At 46.2% G+C, this 18825-nt stretch overlaps 8 protein-coding genes across 11 annotated transcripts; 1 reads left to right on the top strand and 7 right to left on the bottom strand.

Annotated features, from left to right (window-relative positions):
• Positions 1 to 128: 128 nt before the first annotated feature.
• Pmar_PMAR002377 (hypothetical protein) lies at positions 129 to 783 on the bottom strand (the record flags this gene model as incomplete). Its single annotated transcript, XM_002765335.1, has 4 exons — positions 129 to 375; positions 423 to 491; positions 537 to 653; positions 731 to 783. The coding sequence occupies 4 exons, from the start codon at positions 781 to 783 to the stop codon at positions 129 to 131; spliced, it is 486 nt and encodes a 161-aa protein (XP_002765381.1).
• A 176-nt stretch (positions 784 to 959) lies between these two features.
• On the bottom strand, positions 960 to 2969 carry Pmar_PMAR002376 (hypothetical protein; the record flags this gene model as incomplete). Its single annotated transcript, XM_002765334.1, has 11 exons — positions 960 to 1205; positions 1270 to 1393; positions 1442 to 1581; positions 1667 to 1813; positions 1861 to 1956; positions 2006 to 2103; positions 2159 to 2264; positions 2311 to 2394; positions 2443 to 2569; positions 2616 to 2791; positions 2850 to 2969. The coding sequence occupies 11 exons, from the start codon at positions 2967 to 2969 to the stop codon at positions 960 to 962; spliced, it is 1464 nt and encodes a 487-aa protein (XP_002765380.1).
• A 27-nt stretch (positions 2970 to 2996) lies between these two features.
• On the bottom strand, positions 2997 to 4624 carry Pmar_PMAR002375 (hypothetical protein; the record flags this gene model as incomplete). The annotated part of the gene is made up of 7 exons (XM_002765333.1): positions 2997 to 3147; positions 3207 to 3437; positions 3487 to 3605; positions 3652 to 3721; positions 3771 to 4039; positions 4081 to 4194; positions 4238 to 4624. The coding sequence occupies 7 exons, from the start codon at positions 4622 to 4624 to the stop codon at positions 2997 to 2999; spliced, it is 1341 nt and encodes a 446-aa protein (XP_002765379.1).
• An 841-nt stretch (positions 4625 to 5465) lies between these two features.
• Pmar_PMAR002374 (Protein ERD1, putative) lies at positions 5466 to 8898 on the bottom strand. 2 transcript variants are annotated; one of them, XM_002765331.1, is made up of 20 exons: positions 8677 to 8898; positions 8511 to 8633; positions 8332 to 8435; positions 8228 to 8278; positions 7941 to 8173; positions 7747 to 7847; positions 7592 to 7693; positions 7427 to 7542; positions 7256 to 7381; positions 7162 to 7212; positions 6984 to 7112; positions 6831 to 6939; positions 6637 to 6771; positions 6485 to 6585; positions 6362 to 6439; positions 6225 to 6315; positions 6074 to 6167; positions 5849 to 6026; positions 5683 to 5798; positions 5466 to 5632 (listed from the first exon to the last, which is right to left on the bottom strand). In XM_002765331.1, the coding sequence occupies exons 1-20, from the start codon at positions 8770 to 8772 to the stop codon at positions 5502 to 5504; spliced, it is 2265 nt and encodes a 754-aa protein (XP_002765377.1). In that variant the 5' UTR covers positions 8773 to 8898; the 3' UTR covers positions 5466 to 5501. The 2 variants fall into 2 exon arrangements, with proteins under 2 accessions (XP_002765377.1, XP_002765378.1); XM_002765332.1 differs by having other exon boundaries at positions 5683 to 6167; positions 6485 to 6771.
• A 302-nt stretch (positions 8899 to 9200) lies between these two features.
• On the bottom strand, positions 9201 to 10636 carry Pmar_PMAR002373 (S1/P1nuclease, putative; the record flags this gene model as incomplete). Its single annotated transcript, XM_002765330.1, has 9 exons — positions 9201 to 9362; positions 9407 to 9515; positions 9568 to 9661; positions 9713 to 9833; positions 9889 to 10013; positions 10068 to 10170; positions 10221 to 10290; positions 10336 to 10458; positions 10509 to 10636. 9 exons carry the CDS (start codon positions 10634 to 10636, stop codon positions 9201 to 9203), a joined length of 1035 nt encoding a protein of 344 aa, XP_002765376.1.
• A 982-nt stretch (positions 10637 to 11618) lies between these two features.
• Positions 11619 to 13391, top strand: Pmar_PMAR002372 (hypothetical protein). Of its 3 annotated transcripts, XM_002765327.1 has the most exons (6): positions 11619 to 11735; positions 11794 to 11893; positions 11938 to 12044; positions 12144 to 12325; positions 12368 to 12788; positions 12830 to 13304. In XM_002765327.1, the coding sequence occupies exons 1-4, from the start codon at positions 11649 to 11651 to the stop codon at positions 12216 to 12218; spliced, it is 369 nt and encodes a 122-aa protein (XP_002765373.1). In that variant the 5' UTR covers positions 11619 to 11648; the 3' UTR covers positions 12219 to 12325; positions 12368 to 12788; positions 12830 to 13304. The 3 variants fall into 3 exon arrangements, with proteins under 3 accessions (XP_002765373.1, XP_002765374.1, XP_002765375.1); XM_002765328.1 differs by having other exon boundaries at positions 12368 to 13391; XM_002765329.1 differs by having other exon boundaries at positions 12144 to 13391.
• A 446-nt stretch (positions 13392 to 13837) lies between these two features.
• On the bottom strand, positions 13838 to 15454 carry Pmar_PMAR002371 (Vesicular GABA transporter, putative). The gene is made up of 3 exons (XM_002765326.1): positions 14395 to 15454; positions 14197 to 14342; positions 13838 to 14144 (listed from the first exon to the last, which is right to left on the bottom strand). The coding sequence occupies exons 1-3, from the start codon at positions 15442 to 15444 to the stop codon at positions 14108 to 14110; spliced, it is 1233 nt and encodes a 410-aa protein (XP_002765372.1). The 5' UTR covers positions 15445 to 15454; the 3' UTR covers positions 13838 to 14107.
• A 181-nt stretch (positions 15455 to 15635) lies between these two features.
• On the bottom strand, positions 15636 to 18619 carry Pmar_PMAR002370 (hypothetical protein; the record flags this gene model as incomplete). The annotated part of the gene is made up of 16 exons (XM_002765325.1): positions 15636 to 15745; positions 15794 to 15857; positions 15915 to 16032; positions 16083 to 16225; positions 16276 to 16365; positions 16414 to 16536; positions 16622 to 16787; positions 16835 to 16916; positions 16970 to 17054; positions 17101 to 17258; positions 17306 to 17433; positions 17479 to 17555; positions 17607 to 17852; positions 18030 to 18148; positions 18184 to 18372; positions 18424 to 18619. The coding sequence occupies 16 exons, from the start codon at positions 18617 to 18619 to the stop codon at positions 15636 to 15638; spliced, it is 2094 nt and encodes a 697-aa protein (XP_002765371.1).
• Positions 18620 to 18825: the final 206 nt, after the last annotated feature.

Here is an 18825-nt window from a genome sequence, read left to right as displayed (position 1 = left end):
TATGATGATAACAGTGGTAGAAGATACAAAGCAATAATGACGATAGTTATCATCACTTGTGCAAGTCAATGGTCGTACTAGCGGCCTCCATAGACTTGTAAAGTTCTTATGACTCGAGAGTTGTTTCATCAGAATCTGCCCATGGCCTTATCAGCTGCATTAGCCTTCTTCCTCTTGCCTCCCTTGCTGCCCCCACTACCACCACCTCCCCCGGAAGGTCCTCCCTTCTTTACAAGCAGCTTAAGACCACACTTGCTACAAGTGTCGCTCTGAGGCTCATTATGCTGCTCACAGTGGGGGCACTTCCAGCCTGGAAGCTCCGGCTCATGGGACTGCTTGGGGGCATTCTTGGTAGGTCGGACGAGCAAAGGGTATCTGCCTATGACGGTGAGAGGTATTGTAGCTATACGCAAAAACTCCACCTTCTCTCGAGGCCTTTCATCCTTTCTATGTCCTTCCTAGCCTTACCACCAGCGTTCCATTGCGATGACCTATCAGTGATGGAGCATGACCAGTAATACCAATATGTATGTTACTTAGGCTTTGGTTGTATCTTAGGCAGCTCAGGGAAGGCCTCAGGATCCGCCAATCGGGCTGGATTCCGAGTAGCCCAGAGACCCTGCTGTCTAGTGTTGGAAGATGATGATGATGAACTACTAGATGTGATGGCATGGGCAGCGGACTGATAATAGAGTCGATGACTAAGAGGTGATGCCCCTACTGCTACTACCAGTGTAGGGTAGTTTCCTCCTCCTCCTCCCTTGGTCCGAGGTTGCTGTCCATTGTAGGTGGTACGAACTATAGGCTTAGTGCCAGGTAATAGGGGGAACTCCTGGTAGGAGTATCGATCATCGACCCCCCTTTCAATACCTCTACTCTGTAGTCTACCTGCCGCTAGATGAATGTATCTATCAACATGGATACATCAGGGCTCAGCAGCAGTACGATGAGTAGGATGCTTACGTAGACATATAGCAGAGTTCCAGCATGCTGAATCGCTCATGGAGGACCCTCCTTGCCTGCTGTACAAACTCATCCCAGCCCTTCTGCAGTTCAGCTGCTGATGCTGTAGCAGCCTCCTCTGCCTCCCTACGGCGGCTAGGATCCCGATACTCATATTCCTCCTCCACCTCCTCATCACTACTCGTCGGCACAGTGGGCCGAGGAGTGAGTAAACGGTATGCTAGGGGACGCAGACCAATAACCTGACGTTAGTGGTGATGCCCTCAGTACCTCCGATAACGACGACGACTAAGACCTTGCTACTACCATTTCGGCATTGGCCCAGGATAGGTCCTTTCTAGAACCAACCACAGCTAGCAACTGATTCCTCATCTCTGCGAGAGTGTCCGTCTGTATACCATCGATCTGCTGCACACTCTGCACCAATTTACTAAACGGATAAATACTACGCCGTCGATGATAAGGAGGAGTAGCCTACGTGTATTGTTTGGGAGGTATGACCTCGTCCACTTCGCCGAGATCAGCATCTAACACTGCCATCAGTGCTTTAATAAAGCTTGGTCGTTTATGAGGGCCGGCAAGTAGACCATCAGGGATGGGCACCGGAGTGTCAGGTAACTGATACAAACTACCATCTACCACTCTTACAAGATGCTCTGGTCTACACGATACGAGGATGTATCAAAAGAGTGGTATGCCTTACTTTCACTGTAGGAGGCTGAGATGAGCCCCTGCTAGTCACACTAGCCGTGCTACGGGGTTGTGGAGATATACTCCGGGCCTGTCGCTCGTGTTCCAACCTAGTGGATTCTAGTATAGCATCACCACCATACACTTGCATACGCTCAACCTAGCCAGAAGCCAGGGTCGATGATAGCAGTGTACACTAATCCCTACGAGCCTATCTCTTAGACCCTTGATCGGTAATAGAAGTACCATTGCTGCACACAGCTGGGCTCCCTTCTGCATGCCACCCTCAGCTAGGCTGAATACCTAATGAGCAACAATTGGTATCCTCTGCTTGTCCAGTAGTAATGGTCACCTCAGCCGCTGTCTCTACGAAGTAATCTAAGGCCTCGTCGCTCTGCTCTTTCCGCATTTCCATGGCCGCATCCTTAAGATGGTGTAAGTTGATATCACCTAAGCCGCGGGAGCAGGATCGCATACACGTTGCCGAGTCTCATTGACGACCTACCAAGAGCCGCCCTACATGCCTTCATCAACTCTGCGTTCTTATTCTTGAATAGAACGCCATTGACTCGGCCCAACCCATCTGGATCGGTTTCTATCATCCTCACTGCCTATGGAGGGACACTAAAGATGTCGCAACACACGTATTGCCGTCACCTCGAGAATCAGGACCCTCCTCCCACGTTCCATAAGGTCATCTTCCTCCTCATCCTCATCAGCTACCGCGGGCCCCTCTGGCCTCTGACAGATGGAATATCCACGTTTCCCACAAGGTGGTGATCTCCTTACAGGATCAGAGATTATGCCACCAGTAGCAGCATTAGGTAAGGCAGTGTTGTCCGCATCGATGATGGAGCATGTCCGAGGCTTGGGCAAAGAGGGTTCAGGGATCTCCCCATGCCAGTTGGGGTCATACCTCGTCACAACGGTAATATGCCTCTCGTAACGCTATTATGAATTACCTATGGCCGTCCTTTCGAGAGGGATATCGCTTCTTGATCCTCTTAGGATCAGATGCCTCATTCTGGTCATCTTCCTCATCAGAAGTCACAGCATTGAGAGCAGCATACTCCTGACCCAAGGCAGTGCTCTCATCGGGACCATTGTAGAACTGTCTTGGGGGCTTGCAGAATTTAACCTTACCAACCACAGGCCATCGAAAGAAGGAAGAAGGATAAGCAAAAGCATACTAGTACATTGTAGTTCTCAGCGGTATCCGGATTGGGATTGTCATCCCGCTGACCAGGCTTGCGGGATCTCCCACCACTGGTACCGAGGTCTAACCGTAGGTTGGCCCTCTTCTCAGCTCGGGACATCACTGATGGAGACCAGTATCATAACTCTTATAGGGCAGATAGCGTAGTACCTCCGAAATTGGTATGCTCGGTGACCTCATGTATCTTGAGGTCATCGTCTGTCTTGAATACCACAAACCTCTTAGCTAGACAATCATTATGTTCACAGGGGTAATGGGCGGCCGAGAAATGAGCATATCTAAAGAAAGGATAGTTAAGCAGCAGAGACCACCACCACCAAGTCCTTGGTAGTATTACAATGCGAAGTAATCCTTGTAATACTCATTACGCCATCCCATGCTCTCACAAAGATGACAGGTGAAATGATTCTTCCTCATATGGGTCTTAAGCTGATCAGCCGAGTAGAAACGGTGATCATTCCTCCCTGAGGGGTTGCAGAAGTCACAGGAAGGATGATTGTCCACGGGTGGTCTTAGATCAGGATCTCCGTGACGACAGTGACGATCGATATCAGCTCCATGGTTGAGCCTAACCACATGATGCACTACTGGTTCCACTGTGATGGGAGGCAACCTACGTGGTGTATAGATATTGCTCTAGTATGAAGACATCTCTCTCATTGAGGCATATTGTACAGAAGTCTCGGGAATGTTGCTTCCGAAGATGTGTACGAAGATCTCCTAGAGTATGGAATGCCTGAGGGACCTCATATACCTTTGACCGAAAACCACCATGCTATTACCCATTTATCCTCTCTCTCAGCCTCAGTAGATTCATCACCATCCCAGTTGGTACAGAACCCACAGCGATACCTGACCAACAGCGATCCTCAACCTTCACTGCGTATACTGCAAGACTTACTGTCTTATCATGTGGCATATTTTCTGAATCCTTTTGTCACTATAGTAGATATCGGCTTGTTCCTTATCCCTGATAACTAACCTCTTCTTAGATGCAATAAGGTCATCGATTGAAAGGATAGGATCGTATTGATCTCGGTGTACCAATACTAGAGTGTCGAGTTCTTCCTTGCACATAGGGCAGGAACGGTCATTCAACAACCATCGAAGGCGCAATGCACACAGCCAACATATGCTGTGATGACCACAATGTCCAACTGCTACATAGATCTGCATTAGAATGAGAGGACTACAGATAGAGGATGTATTACTAGCTTCTCCATGCATAATGAGCATTCCTCATCTATCTTATCGATACTGTCGGCCTTGATAGGTTCGTGTAGGACTAGACTGCCGGCGAAGGATAGTGGTGGGGGCATATCGATCTAATAAGAGTATGTACCAATACAACAGGTCACTCAATTCTACCTTCTGTGTTCCGCCGCCCTTCTTCCTACTAGACTCCCCCCTATCATAATCAGGATCATATCGGTCCCTATCATCTCGGCCTTTACCCTTGCCCTTACCACCATAGCGTCCCTTGCCATGGTAGGCCCGATGATGAGTCTGATGATGATCCTCCCCCTCCTGCCCCCTTCTCTCCCCTTTGCCGTGATAGGCTCGACGTCTCGGTGCCTCATCATCTACTGGGTATGAGCGTTCCGCCGCCGACTCTTCTCTACGATCACCAACATGGTTATCATCATCATTATCGTGGTCATGTTGGTCCTCACCACCATGGTGTCCCCGACCCTTACCACGACCCTTCCCTTTACCATGGTAGGCTCTTACTCTGGTGGACTGGTCAGAATACATGATGAGCAAAGACACTCACAATATGGCTATATTAATGCAAACTAGGATGAAGACCATCAACCATCCTGAGAACTACGTGAACACAAGGCGATACTGGACCTATGGAAATCTGTACAGATCATACTAGGTAAGACCAACATCACTACTACCGACACGGGTAACAAACCTAGGACAGATGCACTCAGCTACTCAATCTTCCATCAGTAGAGAGCATGGTGAGTCAAGGTGACGAGGATCTCTCATAACACACTCTCGACAATACCTACCGCTGACTATGTAGAGAGGTAGCAAGTGTGCCATGGCTTGCCCCCACTGTTTGGTGACTGAATGTACCCTTATGTAAACTACGCTCTACATAGGATTATGGCCAAGTAGGGGCAACGGTACTTCCAAGCCACATAAACAGTATAGAAGGGTACAACTAATACAAATCCCTCCACGGTTGTTATACCCCACTACATGAACGCCCCTTGGGTCTGTTAGCTACAGTCGTACAACTCTAGATTGGGTATAACGTGCGGGAAAATATAGTCTGAATATCATACAGCATCGATATGATCCCTCGGATGACCCTCACACACTGACTCAATGAACTTTGTCTATACAGTAGATTACATGCCGTGGGTCATTACAACTGCTATAATGATGGAGGGATTCACAACATACTGGGCGCGCGCTTTTTACGGCGTAACATTACTTGACACACACACTGAGTATATCCCTTTATGTTCACAGGTTCCTCGTACACACACACGTACCGTTCCACAGTAACTCCCCAGCTCAAGGGGCATTACCGTGTTTGTCTTTCACCGTCATTGTCAACTACTCGACTACATGAAAAGCGCAGAAACTTGAGAAAAATGTAAGTTGATGATTATCAAGGTGCAAATGATTCTCCTCGAGATCGTATAGAGTTCATCGCGGCCACCGCCGTGTCTTTTATACCCCAGGATGGATCCACTGCTATCGATTTCACATTTACAGTGAACAGAGGCTTCATCCTCTTCCCTGAGACCACAATAAATACTCATCACTTCACAAGCAGATGATGAACTTACGTGTAGCATGTAGATCCTCTTTGGATATGAGTGGAGGCACCCAAAGCAGCGATCGGTATTTGCTTGCGTTGGTTAGATGTTCGAATTCGCATCGAATGATAAACCACTGGGCTCGTCTAGTATACAAGTTAACATAATGAACAATGATGTTGATAATAATGATCACCTCATAATCTCCATACCAGCAACAACAGTTCTCAAGATCTGTGATCCAACTGCTGATTTCAATACTGTATGGGCTGGCATTAGAGTTAAAGCCCAAGTTACTCGACCTATCAGATTGGTGAATGCAGCAGCACCATACATCCATCGTGGTAACATATGTTCTCTCGATAAGAATGTCCCTGAGTACATAAGTAATTGATACCTTACATGATAATGGTGATGTTACCAGTGTGATCAGTAGTAGAGAAGCTAACTATACCCCAATCCATACCAACATCCCAACAATACATATACATAGATGATAGGCAATAAACAAATACCTGATCATCATCATCACAACAACAATACAACATAGTAACCTCCGATAGAATACTCACCCAGACTAGACGTTCGGTATAAACAGAGAAGAAAGGGAAATCACTTAGTGGCAGAGCGGTGACAACAACCATGATGTTACCGCATGAATACCTAATTGTAAAGACCTCGATGACTACCTGACACCCCTTCACCTTACTTCCCGAAATTCCATAAGTGTCGGGTCTCCCCAGTTTCCCACCATCGATTGAGACATTGCATCATTCGGAACCAATATCTGAATAAATACCTGAGCCGCAGTGGGTAACAGTGCGGTTATTACGGTAGGAAAGCAATCAATGGTATAAGGATGGGATGATTCTCCGTTTTAGAACGAGCTATGTCCATGGGTGATGAGAAGAAAAAGAAAGCGATGGCTAAATCCTGAATTGACAACGATCGTCCGAGGTATAACCTCCATTGATATACAATCACCTGTAGTGGTTTAACCGCACTAGTGAGAACATCACCCGTAATGTTATCGGCAAAGGTAACCGAACCTCCGAAAGGAGCCTTCACTGTCCTCCATAGTGACATCACTATACCCTTACGATACCGCAAACGAAATATCTGATACACGACCTCGATACTGGACCGCCGCCGCCTTTGCTGAGGCGTATCGTTATTACGTCATGCGGCCAAAGCATTGATACAAGCCAGAAAAAGAGCAGTACAGCCGGATATACTACATAGTATCCATGGTAACCAAATATAGCAAATTTATAATCAACAACGTACCTACATAGACGTGGGTTAGGCAGAGGTAGAGAGGGAAGGCTTACAATCCAAAGAACAGGATAAACAGACTTGTGTGTAACGCGGCGATGTTGAATAAAGTATCCGATCTAACTTCGATATTGGGATCACAGTCCAGTAGGAATAGGTAATTAACAGAATAGGTCTCCAAAATACTGAAATAGATATCAGATTTGGGATGATATCGACGAGAGCTAGTAATACCTCATAGCCCAACCGGCACTCCACAGTGCTAATGAAGACATGAACACGAACCTAAGATGATATTGGGATTCTAATCATGGGAGGGTGATACTACCTAAATGTAGTTAGACTGGCAAAGAAAGCCTCTTCATCAAAGTTAGGGTTAGTGTGTGGTATACATATGAGTACAACTAGGTCTATCATCAACATCACCGATACTCCAATATAGAAGCCTCGTAACCTGATAGTAGGGCATAATGATAGGATGGGATAGCTTAGTTATTACACTTTCGAATGGCCACCACCCATATGCTCACGAAAGTACCGCAACCTCTTGAGGAATTGTTGATCAGCCTCGCTAGGATTAGTACACGGCAACAGATGCTTCAGACGGCTATCCAACTGGAGACGGCAATAATGATAGTACTACACCCTTTACAAATTTAATTACAGCATCCAAACGTCCAAGATCATAGAAAGGCTGCGAGGAAACCTCCGGCATAAGCACTTGAGAGAGGCCTATTCGAGTAACCTTATCGTGCTTCTTGAGTATCTACTACCCAAACTGTCGGAGTTATGCAACCTAGTGCTTAATAGTACTACTACCTTTGCTACAGCCAAATGATTGAGTCTAGAGTATGACCTTAGTAAGTCTATCCTTTCGGTTAAATTCGCTATAGTGTTCTCTGCCCGCATCATCATTTGGGCTAAGAAGGGAATGTAATGTGCTGCTTATAAGGATGGGCAATTGTACGCATGTACAACCACATGAGTTGATAGATGACACCATACCTTACTACCATTCCGAGTCTCCTCAGGACTTCTATGACGCCTCTCTCGTATGAGGGGGGCTTGTAGGTTACCCTCTTCATAGGGAGTATACGGGTACTCTATCTGTCTGCCATTATGGTTGTTGTTCTGCTCTTCTTGGGCGTAAACAGGTGATTGGCCAGGATGAGCAGGATGGTAGTACTGAGGGTCCGTGGTTATACCAATACTAGACTCACTGCTCGACGATGACTCTATCGAGTGACTGAGGACATTTACCATGACTACCAGACGGTATCTAGATCCTTTCCCTTCTTACACCAATTTCTCTGTCTCAATTACTTGTGACTCTAAGTCGTGGTATTGTAACCTGAATATTATATGACAGATGACTGTGATGGAGGAATGCTGCATAGTACTTACTCGAAGAATATGTTAACCTTCCGTATTTGTAGTTCTAATAGCTGATACCATTCATCCAACGATGTCTCGCTATTCACGAAGGAGGATGGCGATATGCCTAGTATCTGATAATGCGTAAGCATCGATGATGATACACCAGTATAGACACTATAGTATAAGAGAGTTTAACTGAGTAGTACTTGATGGGGCTGTGGAGGCAGGCCCGGGACGGCTCCCATACTATACTCCCTTGATCTCCGCATCATATCCTCGAGTGATGGTGATGGTGCATGGGCACTGCTTACTCTACGACTCCTATGTACCTGATATACCTCCTACAACCATTATAGTGTTCATCATCCCTACACTCCTTGCCAATGCCTTCTTGAGTCGGCGATAGTCTATGTAGTTATCAGCCCATTCTGCAATAGCGTAACGTCTTAGCTGCTTCTCAAACTTCATTGTATACTAGTAGTCGATAGAGACAGTGATGACGTTGATGATGAGGAAATAATACAAGATCAAGACTTCCCCTAGTAGGAGCCAGAAAGAAGGAGGAGGAGAAGAAGAAGAAAGGGTGTGGTTAAAAACTACTGTGTTGTTAAGTATAATCTTCGGCTCTATTATCCCCAGCGCAAAGCCATTATCGCAACCACACGGAAAAGTAAGGTAAGTGATGGTTCAAATTACAACAAAAGTGTAACTGCGGAATGGTTATTCAAAAATCGAGAACACTGCTGTCGCTCTACCCGAATGTAAGGAGTAGAATCCCACCATAGAAGTCAGCTAAGGCTATTCTGATCTGTTGTCTTTATTGGACATAAAACGCTTGACAAACCTGAAGATATGATTATACAGTAGTATGTGCGGAGATCACTCGATATGGATGGCTACTGTGGATAGTTGAGGAATATCACAATGGATGGTACTATAACAGCGGCTATGATGAAGTTCTTAGCAAGGGCTTGCATCCAGTTGCCACGAACTCCATGACGCTGCATCTTATTCGATCTAGATATGCTACCAACGATCTCAGGGTGGTAGTATCGTGCCTGATGAAGGGATCATAATAGGCGGATAATAGAACGAATCCTACATGTACAGCAATTCCATGCAGTACAACAGCTGACCTTGCAGCGGCCTTCACCACTTGTTTGGTCGCTAGGTCACGCCATTTCGCATGGACTTCATCATCTATCTGGTACCTATAGACTTCACCATTATGCATCAAGAATAGGGCTCATTCTTAGACATTACGTTCTAGGCACCTCTCGTCCTCTACCACCAGCAATCACAGAATAGATATCACTACACGACATCTCCATGGATTCTGCTATCCACTCAGCTATACCTATAATGACAACAGCCTTCGAAAGCAGTACAGCATGCCCACGAGTAATACCTTTGCTGTAGATCTTCTTCACTAGCTGTATGCCATACCCACCGTTTAGGACTAGCTTATCCAACTCAGTGTTATATGCATCCAGAACAAGTTGCGTATCAAGGTTAACAGCCGAGGAGATCTAGCAGCAGTAAGCACGACAAAGTATAGTCAGTCTACCCATTATCGTATATTACATCACGCTCCCAGAAGTCATACAAATTGGTGCTAGGATCATCATGATACTGTACGCTGATCCTGCGGCCATGATCATCAGCTCCGAAGCCAGTATGAAGAGGTTGATGCAGATCCTGCACTAGACCTGTGATGATGAATCAGTTGTCTAAAGCGGTCACTCCTACCACCCGAACACTACCTAGAAGCCAGCTAATCTGTACGGGCTCAGTCATATCCTTAGCGATACCATGGTCTTCACCAGATTTACTCTCATGTGTCACTCTTCCGAAGATGTCATGTATCTAAACGGCTAGCATAGGAGTGGCAGTGAACGTGGTGGAACTATCATTACCGACTGATAAAGGCCATGAGACTCAGAATCCCTATCTGGATTGTTGACATCGAAAGTACATTTCCAATCTCTACATTGGAGTGGGTATCATCACATCGCACAGTAATGTTATCACCTCAGTTGCGTCTCATAATGGTTGTCAACAGTCTTATCATAGTTAGCATACTGTAGTTTATCGTGAGCATATCGTGACATGTAGGCAATAGATTGGCCCTTAAGGAGCTTGTTAAGATCCTCTCTGAGAATAACAGCTTACTACTACTACCACCATACAGGCTACTCTCTTACATATCCCTGTAACTGAGTACCCGTGATACAGCCTCTCCAATATGCTCATGTATATCCTTATCCCAAGCATAAGCACTATGGGGTACTACTGTGATAATAGTAATACACCAGAGGCATATGCTGAGCATCTTGGCTCTACTAGATGGACAAAACATTCAATTTAACTCTAATGATAAAGATAATATAAAGCGGTCATTGCTATACTATGAAACATCGATCAAGTGTTTGTAAGAAACGTTCTCGTACGGTATAGGCCAGGTCGCCATTGACAAGGCTTTCTCAGCCGCTCTCACCCCACTTTTTTCAACCAGTTAATTATACAGTCACAATGGTAGACATGACAACATACAGGCTGCCCCAAGGGGCATCGGATGACTATCTATGGCTGATACAGTATTTACTCCTACATATCAGTCTATTCAATCCATTACACACAGACACTGCATACAGTTGTATTGTTGTCTAGTGTGCTAAAGTCTAGTGTCTTGAGTACTCTAGGGTGCACGGGATATATTCATTATCCCTATGACAAGGCATAGATGATGATGAGGGCATCTTCGAGTTCTCCACATGTACTCTCTCGTCTCTGTTGGAATATGGCCGACTAAAAGAATGATTCCGGAACGATACCCACGGTATCGTAATCCTTGAGAAGTATCTTTTATGAGCCTCCGAACACTCTAGACTGGGGTAGATCTCTGTATGGGGGTCGATGCTTAGATGGGTTCTCTCTAGCCATAGTACGACTGCAATTACTATGACGATAAGACAGTACACTGTTCCATCATAGATCTATGCCTCCTTGTCGTCGTTGTATTGAGTAATACATGCCTTTCCAGAGATACTCACGTGAGGGCATGAGAGCAACGTAGTCGAACAACGATGCCGCAGTGTCCACTGCGCGACAAACTTCGAGTTTCGTGGCGCGCGGTCAAATTCGTACGTGAAAGTGGTTCGCGTGAAGCATGCAGATGGCAGAGTAGGTATGATATGCTTGATGTCCCACCCTCAATCGCTTGCTCGCCCTTACATATCATTCCACCTGCATCACGAATACCAAGCATGCTTGGAGGGGCGTCGCACGACTGGGCTCTCGCCCATTATCATACCCTGACAGTTGATCCATTCAAGGCAACCTGAATGCTTTTCAACTTCCATTCCAAATCTTCCTCATGCAAACTCGATAGTAGTGGAACCACGTGGTCTAGGAAGATGGATGCCCCACGCGTGAGCGGCGACCTCAGTGCTTTGGGGGATAGACTCCCACACATCTTGCATTCCTCAGAGTCCTATATCGTCAGCATCATCCTTGTCGATATGTAGTGATGGAATCCTGCGGCGTAGTTCAGGTGATTGTGTGGATAGTGGCAGGATGGATAGACGAGGTATCCTCCTCATAGGCTCTTGCCTTCTATCATGCTAACAACAGGTCACTTAATACATGATGGGTCCAAATCGCACTCTATATCCTTTGCTGATGAGGTGGAAGGGGATAGTGGATCTTTGGAGAACGTTTTCATTGTGGAAAGTTTCAAGGTGAGCTCGGGTGTACTAGTGAAAACCGGACCCACCGCTATCAGTACAAGAAGCGCTCACTTTCGTGCAGTTTCTAGTCGTAATAGTATATTTTATCAGGCATACTATACCGAGGATGAGTTCCATTCTGGCAAAAGGCATCGTGGATGCTTCAGTTTACGAGGCATCTTCTAGTTTCCTTTTGCCCTATTATCGCCTAACTCACATAATGCTTGTCCTCAGCATCAATGATGCTTGCTGTGGACGGCGTGATGTGTGATGGAATGAAGCCAGTTGTATAGGTAAGATGTTTTCGTCACCACGTACCTTAGTTTCGCATGTAGTTGTAAATACCAAAGCAACTGTCGTGTATAACCACGGTGATGCACATCATCATTCTCTGTCGATCTGTATTGAGGCCTTCCTCTATCTCCGTGTTCAACTGTCTCTTATGCTTACATCTCCACTGTTGCCGTGACTTCCGCTACGACTTCTGTCCCATGCATGTTTGTGGTCCCGTATTTTGGAACTACGAGTTCTTCTCGCTGATACGAGTATGGAGATAGTCGTTGGATCGTCGGTATATCGTTGGAGGTGTGGCAATGTCTCTGGTGGTGTAGCAATGTTTGTTCGCTTGTCAAAGATTCTTATTCATCTTGCGGAGTGATCAGTGAGTGCTAGGAGGCGCCATCCGGTAATGCAGCACTGCTGCAGCAGCAGTTGTAGCAGAGTTTTGTATCAAGCTCACCTTGTTGCCTGAGGAAGGTAGGCTCCCCTTTTCCGTCACCAACGTCATGTGTGTCCAGCCCTGTGCTCCATCATGACTCAACCGCCGTTGATATAACTAATCTCAGCGCGGTATGCCTGATCTAGTGGATTTTGTATCGTTACTATCCCTAGTCCGAACATTGACCATCGTTCATTAAGGATGATAGATGATAACCTATCTACCGTAGTGGAAACCGTCTACTTACACAAGGAGGTGGTTCTGCAACAACTTTTCCATCATTCTCAACTTCTAATTGTTGTTACATGATAACTTCGAGGCGACAACTGCCCTTTTGTAGTGTCATTCTGTATCTCATTACTGGCTACTATGTCTTGGTCTTACCATTGTCAACATGCTTCCGTATCTTATCTTGATATGATTTCCCGAATCTGGAGGTAACTCGGCTTGCGATACTTGGTGATGTGGTATGTAGATAAATTGCTGCTCTTCTTACACGGGCTGGTTATTATTATCTTCATATCGGCTTCGCGATAGGCGAGCTGCGATGGTTCATGCCAAAGTATCATCATTATTGTCGCCGGCGTTAAGTAGGGTCTTATCGTCCATGAGTCTCCCATCAATCTACCGCATCATCTCATATCCTTACCGAGTAGTGTTTACTTCAATGAAGCACACTCCACATTCTTCCCCTTGAACATGTTGACAGATATCTTTAGTTCTGTTGTGAGAAGGTCCTTGTGATAGTGGTTAAACTGATCCATAGCAGGAGATTGGTGCTCCCGGATGATCATCGCTTATCTGTGCATCGAAGTCGCCCAATGTAGTGGTTGGGACTGCGCTAAAACTGATGCAGGCGGGTGTTTAATCCGATGATGCGAGAAAAGGGAGAAACTTCACGAATTAGTTCCCTGCATATTCAAACAATGGAGTGAATTTGGGAGTAAGGATGTCTTCAATGTGAAATGTGAATGACATAGCATCTTGGACTCAAAATCGATGACAGCTATAACTCAACAGATCACCTGATGAGCAGAAACAAGCTCTTGAAGCAGCCGCACACGATCGACACCGCCCCAGTGAGCAAGAAATATGATGATTAGTCGAATACTAGAGAACAGTACGAAGGAGAAGAAACATTATGAGAACAGATACACGTTACCTTATGGGTCTCGGCGTATTACAGTAATATCGGAAAAACTGAGATTGCGGGAGTTAGATGACATGCAAGAATCGACATAAGTAGCAATGACACATTGCTGCGATCATCATCGGAGGGTGTATTTCCCAAGAAGATCTGATCATCCGATGGGAAACTGTTGATAACGTCAGGCTCTCTCGTCACATTCTGCAGAATTTACCGAGATTCCATCATACTCGAGATCGAGCCATACCTGCACGAGAATGATGATGCTATTAGATTAGCAAGATGAGAGGAGAACTCACATCCCATATCCAAAGGTGAAAAGGGATAAAGCTATGATGAAGATCTCCCCAGCAAATTGCAAGAGTCGTCCCTGATAAATGCCCTTCACTCCTGCAACGTCAATAAGGCAGGCTTTCCAATAGAAGAGTAGAGGCAGGAGCATAACCTAGGCAGAAGACAAAGCAGAGTACATTCATAAACCACGATGAGGAACTTACATTGGGCATGCCGCATACGGATCCAAGCAATGATATCATGTCCGTAACACCAGGTATGACTGTGGCGAAGAACGCACATATCCCGACGAGACCTGTCCTGACGACGTAGGCTGTGAACCTTGGCGCCTTAGACGGAATAAGTTTCTCGCAGTCAATGGCGACTGGGCAGAAGAGTGCGAGGAAATGGGAAGCACAGAGGATAAGGATGCATATTATTATGGCATAACCCTGAGAATTGAGAGGAGATGATGTACCCGATATAGCTGTAACAATATCACCATACTGAGCGATAGAGTTGCCAAAACCACCATAACCTGCTACGGTAAGGCATATGTAAACTGAGAAGATAATAGCAAAAGCACCATAGAGGGATGTACCAACTCTATCGGGCTTCTCCATATTATTCATTACCGAGGGTATCATGGCAGTTAGACCAAATGATGTCATAAGGGTGCCAATAGCACTTCCGAGCTGATTGAAACTGAATAGAGAGTAGTCTATCGAGCCAATATACTCGACCAATCTGGAGAATCCTGCAATGACAATGACGATGACAGTAGCAAGGACAGAAAATACACCAATCATCGATAGCCAACTGATCATCTTCATAGACCGGATACATACGAATGGCAACATGAGACCAGCGTAGATAAGTATCCAATCAGTTTGGTTCATTACGGACCACATCCGCATTGTGTTATCAGCGAAAAGGACCAATAGGATAACACACAAACCGAGCATGAAAACATCAGTGCTTATGATGACAGCTGCACGACCCCATCCCCCATAGGTGAGTTCACCAAGTTGCTGGTAGGATGGATATTCACCGTTCTTAGAGTATCTCACGCATGCATCAGTCAAGTGCTTTGCCATCCATAATGATGCAAGTGCCGCGATGGCCAGAAGTATATAGCCGCCTATCCACCCAGCTTGCTCCATTACTTGAGGGAGACCGAGAATACCAACACCAATGGATGTCATAACCAGATTGGCTGTTGCACCGAAGATAGATAGTTTGTTAGATACCGCTGACCCACTGCCGAGCCCCATAGGAAACAAGGAAGGGAGTATAACAAAGACTGGTAGAGCATTGCCGAGAGAGTCTCGACTCTAATGTCGACGGGTGATCTGACTTCAGACCCACAGTATGGAAGGCTTACCCACAGCTATAACACAGCAATATCAGCAGCAGGAACACAGTGAAACTATCCGGTGGTCGTAGGGGGGGGACAGAAAGCACGCTACTCCGAGTCGCTATCGTCCTCAGAATCATCATCACTATCATCATCGTCGGATTGCTCCTCAATCTGTCCAATCAACTGCGCCATCAAGGGCAACTGTCGATATGTATCTGCAGAGGGACAGTGGGAGGAGATACTACTGGTCATAGGATACCTACCGGGGGCACGGCTCCACCATGCTAAGAGGTCCTCTTTGCTTAAGTAATCATTGGCGTACATCCCCTGAGATACAACAGTTGCCCTCAACAATGTCGTTGTCAATACTAATGATGAGAGTACCCATATAAAGAGACAGCACTCCTTCTCAAAGTCCTGACCATACTGTGGACAGGATGCACAGAGATTATCCAAAGCCTCTATCCACCATTTAGAGAGGCCTGTCTGATCCGTCAAGTAACTACACAATAACACATTTGGAGATGGTATAACAGCGTTAGCCCAACTCACAGCTCTTCCAAGGCATCATCCCAATACTCATAGAAGGACGCCACTACAGGCTGTTTTGGCTTACTACTATCACTAACAAGGACCTCACAGCACACCCGTGCAAGGGCCAATACAGTAGCTATCAATAGCTCTGATAGAGGGGCCTGGAGAGGACTAGATAGCACCTTCCTTATCCGTGTACCCTACCTACTACCTGCTCTGTTGTCCGGTATATCCTAAGCTGTTGACACACGTGTGATACATCTTGCTTCTCATACCATCCTTCTTTGAAGAAGGCATACACCTATGATAGGGGTGTGGTGGTAGTCCTGCATGATAATGGTACTGTCACCTCAGCCCTGAAACCCTTCTTGAATGCTTTGTCGGTCCCACATGATGAATTGGCTATATCCTCCTCCTCCTCCTCAGTGGGCTCTTCGGTGCTTATAGATCCCTCCCTTGATACTCTAGCGGCCTACAAACGACAATAATCTTATCAGTGATGTTGAGCCTCTGAAACAACACTATAATTTCTAAATCCCCAAGAGAACCGAGAGTACCTCTATTTTAGCAAGTGCCTGAGCTGTATCCGGCAATGGAGTCCCAATGGTGACACCATCTACTGGATGCGCCTTGTTCGATGCAATAATATTGCCATTTGGTGAGACTACTACACATTCTACGCTCGTCGATGGTGATACAGTCGATCGAGCATGGATGATGCACCTGTGTGGTACTATCACACGAAGATGATGTCGGTGATAACTAGCTACTTTCTGATGGATGCCCCTGCCCCTACAACGACATCCGGCCCTATTATGCTACTTTCCAGCTCTACTCCTGCTCCTATTGTAGCTACACGAGAGTCACTGGGCTCCACATCATACTATTCAACAACTCTCTACTACCTCCAGGGGCAATATAGCATTGGTGGAGCCTAGCTGATGGATCAACCCTGGCTCTCGTATCGATATAAGCTATCTCTCCATGAATCTAATGGGACGAGGTTAGTGGCCCATACAAAAGCATTTGCCATCACCTCAGCGAGACTGTTACCACCGTGTTCGCCAGCAGTGCATTTCGAGTCCTTGCTAGCAAACAGGTGTCTTGACTCTACATTATGACTGGGCCAAGGAATTAGGAAATCCCTCGGTGATATCTCAAGCATCATCGTTACTGCTGCCTCGTAGTAAGTACCTATAGGCATGCTATAACCGGAGTGATGCTCAACAACAGGGTCATACGTGGTGTAGTGGCTCGAACTAGTTGATGAGGGAGTGGTGGTACTACGCAGGCACCTATCCCGAAGGGGCATACACCGTCATCAAACTTCGCGCCTATGGTCAGTTTGACTAGGTCGTCCCGTAACGATCTGAGACCCAACTGAAGGAGACCAACCATGCTCTCATCGTATTACTTATAATCAGCTTCTTCTTCCAGTAGACGGAATACATCAGGGGAGAACACATCTCCTAGAGCGCTATCACCTAGTACCTGATAATCATCCCCACAATGAGTCTGTCATTCTCCTATTGCCACTCATACCCCCGTTCTATAACGTATTTCATCGAACTTGGAAGTAGAGCCAAATCCCCAGTGGAGTAGAGGCTCAGATAGTCTAACCGTTGCAGAGTCTAACCCAGCAGACCAATGCAGTAATTCGCCAGTCATAATGTTCTGTTGTTTGAGACTATCACTAAGCTGCCCCTTAGCATCCCCAGCACCTCCAGTACCCATCACGATGTTGGTTAGAATATCATCATTTGACATTGAATCAGCTAAGGCCGATACCTAAGACACCAATCCTGTTTCATGTGCTTGCTGCTCGTAGGAGGTCCCTGTTACAAAGATCCTGGTCATAAGATACTCTGATTTGGCCGCCTTCCTCCTGGACGTGTGATACTCCAGTATACTATCGTATATAGGCTGACATCATCTCTATCGTATTACTACGAATATGACTGCTACCTTGACGACACTAGGCTTTGCCAAGGAATCGCCTCTCAAGAGTAGGAAGTCCTGCTGAGCCAGTGGACACTGAGTTACTCCAGACCCAAATGCCCGGAGTACTTCGCAAATCGAGGAGCCTAATTAGAGGACCTCCCAGCCTGGGCCACCCTACCATCATGTCCTTTACATGTATCCGCCACTCCGAGGACCGTCATCCTCTTGCTACGTGTGAGGTGCCCTTCTACTGTTGCTGTGTTGCATTGGCGGCATAAGACGTACACATTTCCCAAATGGAGAGTGTCCAAAGCTAAGTCGACAGTATGTTGAAGTAAAGTAGTACCACCAGGCAAGGGTAGGAGTCCTGAATATACTAATACTGTCGATCAATGCTGCTCACGTGTATGGCTATTACCTGCGATCCGATCAGCCTCAGATCCTCCACCGAATAGGGTCTCAATTTGGCATCCCTCATCGAAGTTCTCAGCCAATACGATACATGCATTAACTCTGTATTGGGAGGATGTAGGATCATCCTCTGTACAAGCCCCACCAGCCTTGTGCTTATTAGCAGCACCTCCCTTAGAGGAGCCTCCTTTCTTGCCACCCATTGAAACAAGGCCGTAACTACAATCAAGTGCCACCTAGGATAACATCCCCCCCACTAAGAACTTTGGATCGGTCAGGATTTCCTTGAGAAATGGGGGATCAGCCTGTGTTATCCTCACAAGTTCCAACACGTGTCTCCACGCGTGTGGGCGAAAATTCAACGGTTTCACGTCACTACTACGCCTTGGTTGAGGTGTAAATGATCGAT

Source organism: Perkinsus marinus (genome assembly GCF_000006405.1).
Source record: "Perkinsus marinus ATCC 50983 genomic scaffold scf_1104296975548, whole genome shotgun sequence".
Lineage (NCBI taxonomy): Eukaryota > Perkinsozoa > Perkinsida > Perkinsidae > Perkinsus > Perkinsus marinus.
This window is presented reverse-complemented; position numbering and strand designations above follow the sequence as displayed.

What these genes read in the sequence shown, in the direction of transcription:
- Pmar_PMAR002374 (XM_002765331.1), bottom strand. Translation starts at nt 8,772, where the DNA reads ATGAAGTTTGAGAAGCAGCTAAGACGTTACGCTATTGCAGAATGGGCT. An exon ending in AAGGTTAACATATTCTTCGA is followed by an intron (nt 8,279 to 8,331) that starts GTAAGTACTATG and finishes TATAATATTCAG; the next exon opens with GTTACAATACCACGACTTAG. An exon ending in GTGCGGTTAAACCACTACAG is followed by an intron (nt 6,586 to 6,636) that starts GTGATTGTATAT and finishes TTGTCAATTCAG; the next exon opens with GATTTAGCCATCGCTTTCTT.
- Pmar_PMAR002372 (XM_002765328.1), top strand. Translation starts at nt 11,649, where the DNA reads ATGCTTTTCAACTTCCATTCCAAATCTTCCTCATGCAAACTCGATAGT. An exon ending in TGGCAGGATGGATAGACGAG is followed by an intron (nt 11,894 to 11,937) that starts GTATCCTCCTCA and finishes TGCTAACAACAG; the next exon opens with GTCACTTAATACATGATGGG. An exon ending in TCATTGTGGAAAGTTTCAAG is followed by an intron (nt 12,045 to 12,143) that starts GTGAGCTCGGGT and finishes ATATTTTATCAG; the next exon opens with GCATACTATACCGAGGATGA.
- Pmar_PMAR002371 (XM_002765326.1), bottom strand. Translation starts at nt 15,444, where the DNA reads ATGGGGCTCGGCAGTGGGTCAGCGGTATCTAACAAACTATCTATCTTC. An exon ending in CCGTATGCGGCATGCCCAAT is followed by an intron (nt 14,343 to 14,394) that starts GTAAGTTCCTCA and finishes TCTTCTGCCTAG; the next exon opens with GTTATGCTCCTGCCTCTACT. An exon ending in TTCACCTTTGGATATGGGAT is followed by an intron (nt 14,145 to 14,196) that starts GTGAGTTCTCCT and finishes ATTCTCGTGCAG; the next exon opens with GTATGGCTCGATCTCGAGTA.